This window comes from Quercus lobata, chromosome 2 (assembly GCF_001633185.2).
Source record: "Quercus lobata isolate SW786 chromosome 2, ValleyOak3.0 Primary Assembly, whole genome shotgun sequence".
NCBI lineage: Eukaryota > Viridiplantae > Streptophyta > Magnoliopsida > Fagales > Fagaceae > Quercus > Quercus lobata.
In genome coordinates, this window is record NC_044905.1 from 12,909,093 (window position 1) to 12,920,227 (window position 11,135).

The 11,135-nt window shown below is 35.0% G+C and overlaps 1 protein-coding gene and 1 pseudogene across 1 annotated transcript; one reads left to right on the forward strand and one right to left on the reverse strand.

Annotated features, from left to right (window-relative positions):
* Positions 1-991: 991 nt before the first annotated feature.
* LOC115978284 lies at positions 992-5,149 on the reverse strand (annotated as a pseudogene).
* A 3,969-nt stretch (positions 5,150-9,118) lies between these two features.
* On the forward strand, positions 9,119-11,135 carry LOC115974552 (pentatricopeptide repeat-containing protein At1g20300, mitochondrial). Its single transcript, XM_031094960.1, has one exon. The coding sequence runs from the start codon at positions 9,279-9,281 to the stop codon at positions 10,851-10,853; it is 1,575 nt and encodes a 524-aa protein (XP_030950820.1). The 5' UTR covers positions 9,119-9,278; the 3' UTR covers positions 10,854-11,135.

Consider the following 11,135-nt stretch of genomic DNA (forward strand, 5'->3'; position numbering starts at 1 on the left):
AGTATTAAAAGTATAAAACTGTTCATTTAATTTTATTTCAAATATAAATTGAGTTCAAGATCATCACCAAAATGGTTGAAAATGGTCACGTACCTATTTTATAGTTGTTTTGTAAATTTTATTCCTTTCTTTCTTTTTATATCAAAAGAATTAAGTTCAATACTAAGCAATTCAGTTTGATGTTTGAGGGCATGCTCATATCTTATTTAGTTATTTGTACCTCTTAAGTAATTGGAGGTTAAAACTTAAAATTATAAAACTAAGCTAAAATACTAATTTTAAGTAAATATTTTAATAGTATGAACCGTTATTTTGTGGACACATATTCTGTCACATACTTTGACATAACTTGCACATTTGTCAATATGTGATTGGTTACATCACTTGAGTCCACTACTAATACTTGATGAAAAGTAATCCAATCACTGTTTGTCTGTCATGTATCTAAGTAATGTCAAAGTGCGTGGTCCTAAACTTTTTATAGTATCAAAGATAAGCCTTCACTCTGTGGCGGTGGAGGGCCCTTATATGCAATTGTTGCCTTTGTGTTCCCCAAATATCCAGTGTCCAATTTAAGTTCTGTCAGTGCTCTCTAAGTCCTGGAATCTTGCTGCTTTGGCTGGGTTTGCAAGATAGAGCGAGGAGGATCTCTTTTGGGTACAGGACTATTCTCTCTCTCTCTTTTTCATTGTACTCCTTCAATAAAATAAGCTAAAATACTAATAATTTTAAAGCCCAGTTGGGTTTGGTGGCGACAAATTCCAAATTTGATCGAGACCATACTGGCCTCTTTCACTGGCCTATTTCTGTATATTCCCAGGCTGGACCCCTTCTTGCTACTTGAGTCTATGGCCTAATGTCAATAACTGAAGCATGGACAACAAAAAAGGGTTGGATGTGCCAACAAACAGGTCCCATGAGAAGAGAGGATAAGGATTTATAAGCACTTAAAACTCAGTTGATTATTCTGTCAGTTTACAGTTGGCTAGGGCAGAACATTTGCAATTGCTTTCTATCTCCTAAAAAATTTGCATGTCAAAAGTATGGGAAGTACATCAAGTGAAGGCTTAAGTAAGGCAGCTGAGTTGGAAGGGAAACCACATTGAGTTGAAACTATGTTTGAATTTACTACTTACACTACCAGCTAGGATCTTCATGACATACTCATCCTGGTCTTCTGCCAAAAAAATATATATCATGAGGTCAAGATCAAATCATAATTCAATTTGAGCAAGTAAAGCTACTAGCTGGATTCAACTTCCATCAAGAAAATTATAGTTGGGAGAAGAACTTGTCAGCAGGTTCCATTAACTTCCATTTTTTGTTTCTTATTATTGATTAGTAAGATATACATGCACATGGTTGGTCTTAAACTCATGATCTCACCATCCATCTTGTTCTTAAAATGGGAGAATGTGTCATTTGAACTAGAGCTCATTGGCAATTTCCATCGGCAATGGCCTAAACCATCCATCAAGTTATAATTCATTTGGTAAAATTAAGAAAAAAAAGAGTTTATAAGTTCCTCAAGAACAAAGATATCAAAGAATCAAAAGACTTAATAACTTCACTGAAAAACAGAAGCGATTACCAACTGAAATGACAACTGCAGTGTTAATCATTAACTACCTAGGGAATCAAGAAGTACCTTTACAACCAATGGCTTAAACCTTGAACTCCTCAATAGGCATCCACTTTGTAGATGACCACTTGTCCCCTCTAATCACAGGGCAACTACCTAGCACAAACCATACATGTATAATGAATTTAAGTCATTAACTTTTAATTATCAAAAAACTAAGGCCCAACAGTAGAAAAAGAATTAATAAATTAAAGAATTGCTAACCATGCAAACTCAAGGGATCTAGTTTGCCATTAGGGCTCATGCTCCAAAATAACAATGCATCACCCATTTTTGGTTTGACAGAGAGACCCTTTTTACCACATTCAGATAACTCATCCCACCATGGCACAGAGCTAAAATTTTGGTTTGCTGCAGGAAACACTGTCTTGCCTCCTTCTTCAACATCTGACCTGCATCCATGGCAAAATTAACAAAAAGGATAAAAGGAAAATTGAAGCAATTAGCATGCATCACGCAAATTCACAAGGTAAGTCCAGATCATGAAAAGAGGGAGTACAATCTTACAGATACATAAGAAGAGTAGCAAGCCGCTGCCCCCCATTCTTGGTATAGAGCTCATTATGGAAAAAATCAAAGTGAGGTTCATATTTCTGCCCTACTTCATAGTGGAGAACTTGAAGTCCCTCTCCATGCTCTGTATATTGTAATGTCACCATGATAAATTTCCACACTCTTCTCAAAACATATTCAGTCTTATCTACAGCTACCCTCATCTTTTAATTATAAGCCATATTATTCATACCATCAGATTTTATGAATCTCATAATTACCACCAACCCACATGCATGACCTCCAGATTCCAAAACAACAATGAGAGCAAGATATAGAAGTTTTGAAAAAGATAAGCGAGCAAAAGGCCAATAATCTCAAAAACATTTTAACTCAGAACATGTGATAGAGATATACCAAAGAAACTAAAAGTGTTTGATTATATGTGCCCCACCTGTTATTCAAAATGTGCATCACTCTAACCTATGTCCCATCCCTAAGTGTTGTGATGATTCCTCTCCAACAATCTCTTTTACTCACAAAACAATTATATGTAGTTATACAGTGAGCATAAGTAATCGTACATAATCAAGAAGGTAAAGAATGCCCAATCTTTCAGAAAGTCACCCAACAAACCATGATAATATTTCACTCACTGCTTACACCAGCAGCATGATAACAAGCTTAGGAATCAGAAAATCCATCTTTATAAAATGAATGTGGAAACTGATAGTCGATAGATACCAACAGGTCAGAACAGTCATTGTAATGAGAGAGAACAAAATGTTATGGGAAAGAAGAATTCCCACTGTAGCTAAGCACTACAAATTAATATGTCACACCTAATCAGCACATAAATGCCTAAATGCCTCTAGCTTGATCATAGGAAAACATATGAAAGATATATTATAACAGTTAATGAATAAATTAAGGTTCATTTGGATTGAGGGAGAGGGTGGGAAGTAGAGTAGATTTGGATGGAAATTAGTATAATTTCTGGCCAACTCCCCTTTGCCCCCCTCCCTCTCCCCTCAATCCAAACAGGCCTTCAGTTAATGAAAAAGCAAATCCAAATATTTATAGGTTTTGATTTTGAATTTCATACCTACAGGTATGAGTGTGAATTCTGCTATCCTTCTCTCTAATCCCTAATAATTTTATCCTGTCCTCTGTGCAGAAACATCCCATAACTCGTACGAACCCTGCAAAGAAGGAATGTCTAGTATCTTACATACCTATGTCTTCTGTAGAATTTATTTTTGAACAACATTACTGATCATACCAACAACTAAATCATCACATGATGCAAAATAAACCTTCATTTTCTTCAGAATATTTAATTTTGAATTGAAGGAGGAGATAGAGGGGTTGGAAATGCAAACCTGCTTTCTATTCCCCGGCCAGTTTTGCTATCAACAATAGTTGACTTTCTCATATGAGGTTTGGCAAGACTTATAATGTGCTCACATTCTTCCTTGGACTGTTCAAAACAATATCAAGAATTAATATTCTCAATACAATAAGTATCGATCAATTAGTCACTAGAGCATAAGAAAATACATATCTTGGATGCACAACAGAAATTTATTATGTAGACTTACAAGAAGACTCCTAAGTCAACTTCACAACTCTAAAAACCATCTGAGAAAGGGCTCTTTCAATATATAAAGAAAATATTTTCAGAGAACAAATTTGGTAAATAAACTACAGCTAACTTCCAGATAGATAATAGATTTGAAGAAAACAAAAGACTTGACAGTTCACACCCCCAGAACCTGGTTGCTAACGACCGCAAAGACAAGTTTCTGCCATATGTAGAAAGTCATGAGCTATGGTAACAGGATTCTAGACCCTATAAGAGTGCAAACAAGTATTATTCAGCTTTCTTTTAAAAAGCTATACGCATACATAGTGAGTCTTAAACCCAAGTTTTAGAATGTCTCCTACGTGCTGAATTAATAAATTGTATCAATTTTCCCTATGTTCTATTACATCAAATAGAAAGAAATGCCATCTCTCTCTCTCATCAAGAGTATTGAAGCTCACAAAGACCCAATCAGCTATCCCCAACACACCCCCACACCCCCCCCCCCCCACCCTTCACTAAAAATTTTGAAAACAAAAGCAAAAGATGCATAATGGACACAAATTCACAATTACTTTTTTTTCATATGGTAATTATTTTCTTTATATTTCATACACATAAAGCCCTATATTTCTATGGGCGACGTCCAAAATTATTATTTATATCTACATTTTGACGTGTTATACCAAGCACCACCGGATACATAAAGTATTTTCTCCTCCGTTTCAAAACTCGAAACATGTATGTCCAACTACTATATAAAGAGTAGGTTGAATCAATACCTTTTTCCATGTAATAAACATATAGTCATATACAACTAAAGGGAAATGTTAATTACACGACAGGGAACTGTCTTAAACGCACGATTTCAGTTGTTTTGTAAGTGTGTACAGTTGTGTGTGTAAGTGTGTGTGTGCTGTGTGCACAACAGCTTTTACCCTATACAGCTAAATTTTCTAATCCCATATCGAAAACAGAACCACAGAAAGTATATATAAACAAAAGTTTAAAATACAAACCAAGAAATTGTGATAAATGAAAACCCTGGGCTCCCAAGAGAGAGTTTCAGTCCACTTCTCCACCCTTTCTCCAAACCCTTCACTCCTGCCAAAAAAAAAAATCAAATTGACTCGCTAATCAAACACACACAGACACACAAGACATGCAACAACTCATACCCCGGAGAACCATAGGTGCTGTTTGAAAGCAAGAGGATTCCAAGAGTGAATAGCATTAGAAGAAGAAGGAGGGATAACATGAAAAACGCCTGCGTCCATTTCTGCCCACGTGACCTTCCTTTCGCCATTGTAATTGTTGAATTGAACCCAACAACCCCGCATTGCTTGAGCAATAAAAAAGAAGCAGACCACCAAATCTCTTCGCCATTTAAAGATTTTCTTTCCTTTTTTTCTAATATGCGGAGTTATGAGTTACCATACTGACCAGGAAGTTGTCATTTAAGACTTAGACCGTCTCTCTGTTACGTGAATAGAAAATGCTACTAATACGGATGTCTCAGGACCAAGATAACACTAAGATTGTTTCAGTACGGAAAATTATTATGTATTCTCGGGTAAGGTTTTCAGATTCGGACCGTTCATTGAACTATAAAAGGAAAAGGTTCAAGGTTTTTGAGGTCGAACCGAGGTCGAACCGGAGTCGAACCGTGATGACGTCATAATTAATTTAATAATTAATTAAAGTCTAAATATAGATATTAAATTTATAAAATTAGCAAAATTGACTAATATATTTATATATGTGAGGGAAATTTAATGATTTTCAAGTATATATTTAATAATTAAATAAGAAAGTTAATAAAATAAAATAATAACCATGAAAACATTAAAATTTATGATAAATTTTTGAAGTAAAGTGGAATATTTTTGAAGGATTTTAATTAAATTTTTTTTTATTCCTTATAAGAGATGGATAATTTAATTAAGTAAAATAAAATTGTATTAAGTTGTTTTTATAAAAAAAGAAAAAAAATTGCTAAGGGGTTGGATCGCACGGTTCTTGCCACCGGTTCATATGGTCCAACCCTGGTTTTAGGGGTTCACGGAATTTTCACATATGCCCGGTTCTTTATGCTTAAAAAATCGGTTTTCATCCTGGTTTTCGATTTTCACGGTCTGACCTCTCGGTTCGGTCTGGTTCTAAGAACTATGCTCTCGAGAATACTATAAATACGTACTCTCTCCTCTCATATGAATGGTGAGTCATACTAATTAAATTCATGCTTGGACTTACCATTCATGTGAGAGGAGGAAATACGCATTTATGGTACTCTAGGAGTACCTAATAATTTTCCGTTTCAGTACCAATGTTTTCTAAAAAATGAGTCGTTTTTTAAAAAGCATATTTTATAAAACTATCTCATTTTTCTATATTTTGTAGTAACCTTAAATAAATTGAAAAATAATCTTATAACTTCCCTTATTTAATTTGCTGTGAGATAAAGTTGTTTTTCAAATAAAATTAACTCTCTGTTTGTTTCAGCAATGATGTTTTTCTAAAAAATGAGTCATTTTTCAAAAAGTATTTTTTATAAAATTATCTCATTTTCCTATATTTGGTAGTAACTTTAAATGAGTTGAAAAACAATCTTATAACTTCCCTTATTTAACTTGTTATGAGATAAATTTGTTTTTTAAATAAAATTAGTAGAAAAAAAATATCTTTAAAAATAAGCTATACTTTTTATGTTAACTAAAGATAATTTTCCTTTAACTTATTTTTTTTTTTTATGCTACCAAACACTGAAAAATACAGAAAACTATCTTTACACAAACTTTTTCAATGAAACAAACAGAACGCAGAGTTGTGATTTCCTAGACTAACCCTCTTTTTTTTTCTTTTTTCTTTTTTTTGTTCTTCTTCTTCTTTGTTTTTTTCTTTTTAATCTACCATTTCATTTCTATTTCATGCATGCATAGAAATTTTAAACCTATGATATTCACTCTTTATCATTCGACCAAAATAATAATTAGTTTTTATTGTACAAGAGATCAAATATCAAATCTCTTGTTTAATCATTTATGCAAAAAAAATAGCAGACAAGTTTTAAAGTCCACCAAGAACTAAGCCCAAATTTGTAAGTGTATATCTATATATATAATAGGGCAATGTTTATTTCACATCGATTTTTACTCATAATGAAGTCACGATTTCACTATAAAATATGTGTGTACAATTGTGTGCAATAACTAATGTGCACTAGTATTTACCCTATTTAATATTTGCAAAAATATCGACAATTTGTTGATAAAATAAGAATTATTTATCAAGTGTAAATCTTATTAAATTATCTTGAATTCTTAAACCGATTTTTCCTAAAAATATATAAAATAAATAAGGAGTCTTAAATAACTAAATCAAGGATATAGATGAGCCGATCATAGTTAGGTATTAAAAGTTTAGGTTTGTTTATTTAGTTTTATCTAGAATGCAAGTTAAACTTGAGTTGATTACCAAACAAAATTACATATTCAAGTTTGACTCATTTTATTGTTGAACAAGCTTGAGCTCATTCACTAGTTACTTGATTAACTTATTTTTTTCCATTATGTAGTAACACCATAACTTAAATTTTTTGCCCATTCATAAGTTTATGAATTTTCAAAACAAATTTATTGTTTGTATTATTAATAAACTATAAATAATAATTTGATATCATATGGACCTATTTATAAACTTACATAATCCAATTTTATGTCTATATATGACTATTTCTAGAAAATTTTACATATAAAAATGTTAGATTATGTACGGATGCGTTTTGGACACTAGATCCAAAGTATGATTGGATCCAAGCCCAATAAGCCCAATATAATGAATTTGTAGAGAGTGGGTTGGAAAACTAGGCTCTAATGAATGAGATAACGGTTAGAATGGATTTTAACAGATAATCAAATAGAAATGGACTAGAGTTATGTAAGTAAATTTGTCATTGACACAATCCGAGGAGGTTTGTTCTAGTATATATATTGAGTGAAAATGGTTACAAATATGGTTCAAGCTGCTACAGTGCTTTCTCTTACAAATTTCCGATCGATCCCTTTCTCTCATTGCTTCTTTCTTCTTTCATACTCTTTTCTCTTTTCAACTCCACCCTCAACATGCTGGCTAGATGGTTAGTCTTAATACTTGTTCCATCAGCACCTTCCTAAAGTCTTTTGGTAGTAACTGTAAGGTTGAAAACCACTATTCAGGTATCATATCCACATTAATGCGGCCAGAGAGTTAGCTGCAGAGCAATTAATGCGGTGATAGCAGCTTTCTCCTTAGATATTTTAGGACTCCCTTCTGTACTTTGTTTTTGCAATGCTTATCCATGCCAACAGAACTTCCTGGAACATCCCCCTGGACGGCAGACTACCTATTCGGACCTCGGCTTTGATTATCAAAGGTGACATTTGTCCTTGACCTACCCTCTTGTGCCATTATAACCAAAATTGACCTCGTCACCTACAAACATGGACTCCCTTGATAATGTTTACTCCTTCTCAGATGATCTCTAGTTTTTGGCTTGGGTTTTAAGCCCAATACATACATGAATAATGAGTTCCTGGACCCAATACCCCAACATATTATATATAGTTAAATCAAGCATTATGATCACAAGCTTATTTACAAACACATTATATATTTGAACTTAAATTGTTTAATAATTGAGCCTTAGCTTGGGCTTGAGCTTGGCTTGTTATATATATAAAAATCCAAACCGAACTTGCATTGTTCATAACTAGTTTGGTTCATTTACAGCCCTAAAACAAAAACGATCCAAAGTCTTGAGATAATTATTTGATTCTCTCATTTCTATATTATGAAGAAAAACAAAAGCTTGGGGAAAGAGGTTTTTTTTTTTTTTTTTTTTTGATATTCCTCTCGTAGAGGTCCTTTTTGTCGCCTAGTTAAGTGTCGAGCTTAGAGTGGCTTAGCTTACATACGTGGCTCCATGAGAGAGAATCGATTCCAAAATTTCGTCATACTACTAATTCCATCATCCAAAGGTATGAGAAAAATGTGATCAAATTACTCTGACATCTAAAAAATATCGTGATCATTGATTTAAGTATCAAAGAAACTTAGGATGGCTCCATTCCAATGTCACTTGTGTTATTCGATCTTCCTTTGTGCATGTAGATAGGTTGTCCTACCTTTAATCATGTTGTGTAATCATTTTTTTTTTTTTTTTAGAGTTTCAACTTATGATGCCCGCTCTTAATAATAGTTCTTTATCATCATACTAAGATATCAATCAATTTTTTGTATAAGTAAGAATTAAATTTAAATCTCAAATCTCTTATTCATTCATGTTGTGCACTCATTGATAGTCCATCAAAGGTTTGAAAGTAAAACCTACCTCAGTCCCTCTTTGCCACCAAGCTAGCAATTAAACGACATCACTAGTCTGTCTTAGCCAGAACTTAACGACATGCTACTCCATATTCCTTTCTCGGTTTGTTTCACTTTCCCTCCCCCACTTCTCTCTCTCTCTCTCTCCCTCGCAGACACACACAGTCTCAGTAAACGAACTGCCGAAACGAGCTGAACATGGCCTTAATCAAATCAAAGCTGCGTTTACCTCACTCACTCTTTCACTCCAAAATACTCAAAACCCTTTCATTCTCTTCTTCAACTTCAGAACCAACTCTTCAAGAAGATGACACAGACAATGATAATTCCAAAACTACCCCTATCACTACCTTAAACCCTGAAGAAACCCTAATCGCCGAAAAATTCCACGCCCTAATCAAAGACCACCACCGCAAAAACCCAAACCTTGACAACACGATCCCAACTCTCTCCCTCGACTTCTCCCAAATCTCCACCGTCCACCCCATCACCCCTCCCATCGTCCGCCGCGTCATCGAGAAATGCGGTGGGGTCCGCCATGGCATCCCTTTCCTCCAAGCCCTATCGTTCTTCAACTGGGCCACGGCCCAATATATTCCGGCCCAGTCACCCGATCCTTACAACGAAATGATCGACCTCGCCGGAAAAGTTCGCCAGTTCGACTTGGCTTGGTTAGTTATCGATTCGATGAAAGCTCGGAATGTCGAAATTACCATAGAGACCTTCTCGATTCTCGTTCGCCGGTACGTTCGTGCCGGGTTGGTCGCCGAGGCGATTCATGCGTTTAATCGAATGGAGGACTATGGTTGTAAGCCTGATAAGATTGCGTTTTCAATTGTGATTGGTATCTTGTGTAAGAAACGAAGGGCTAATGAGGCTCAGTCATTTTTCGATAGCTTGAAGGATAGGTTCGAGCCTGATGTTATTGTGTATACTAGCTTGGTTCATGGATGGTGTCGTTCTGGTAATATTTCGGAGGCCGAGAGGGTATTTGGGGAAATGAAATTGGCTGGGATTAAGCCTAATGTGTATACTTACAGTATTGTGATCGATGCTCTGTGTAGGTGCGGCCAAATTACTCGTGCACATGATGTGTTTGCGGAAATGCTTGATGAGGGATGTAGCCCGAATTCAATTACATTTAATAATCTAATGCGTGTTCATGTGAAGGCAGGGAGGACTGAGAAGGTTTTGCAAGTGTATAATCAGATGAAAAGGCTTGGATGTGATGCTGATACAATTACGTATAATTTTCTTATAGAGACTCATTGTAGGGATGACAATCTTGAGGATGCAATTAAGGTGCTTAATTTGATGGTTAAGAAAGGGTGTAGCCCGAATGCATCTACATTTAATTTGATATTTAGGTGCATTGTGAAGTCGCGGGATGTGAATGGTGCTCACCGAATGTATGCTAAGATGAAGGAGTTGAATTGTATGCCTAATACTGTGACGTACAATGTGTTGATGCGGATGTTTGCTGACTCGAAATCGACTGATATGGTTCTCAAGCTGAAGAAGGAAATGGATGAGAATGAGATTGAGCCTAACGTGAATACTTACAAGGTTTTAATATCGATGTATTGTGGAATGGGGCATTGGAACAATGCCTACAGGTTTTTTAGGGAGATGATTGAAGAGAAATGTTTGAAACCTAGTATGCATGATTATCAGATGGTTTTGCAGCAGCTAAGGAATGCAGGGCAGTTAAAGAAGCATGAGGAGTTAGTGGAGAAGATGGTGGATAGGGGTTTTGCTACCCGCCCTTTGTAAAAGTAGCTATTTATTTTGTGCCTATGAGCAGGATTAGGTGATCATTGTTTTCTGTATCTCTGTCAATTATTCTTCGTTCCCAATTTTGATGTAATTGCTTCTTCAATATTTGCATTGTGTTTTTGACATTGCATGTCAGACAGTTATGAACTACTTGTGGTTCATGGTCATAAACTTTGGAAATATAACCTCTTGACAGGCTCAATTGTTCTCCAATGTTTGATTGCTACTAAATGCTAAATGGCAAGGTTGCATATGGCTGCCTACTTTATATGTTGTAAA

What these genes read in the sequence shown, in the direction of transcription:
- LOC115974552 (XM_031094960.1), top strand. Translation starts at nt 9,279, where the DNA reads ATGGCCTTAATCAAATCAAAGCTGCGTTTACCTCACTCACTCTTTCAC.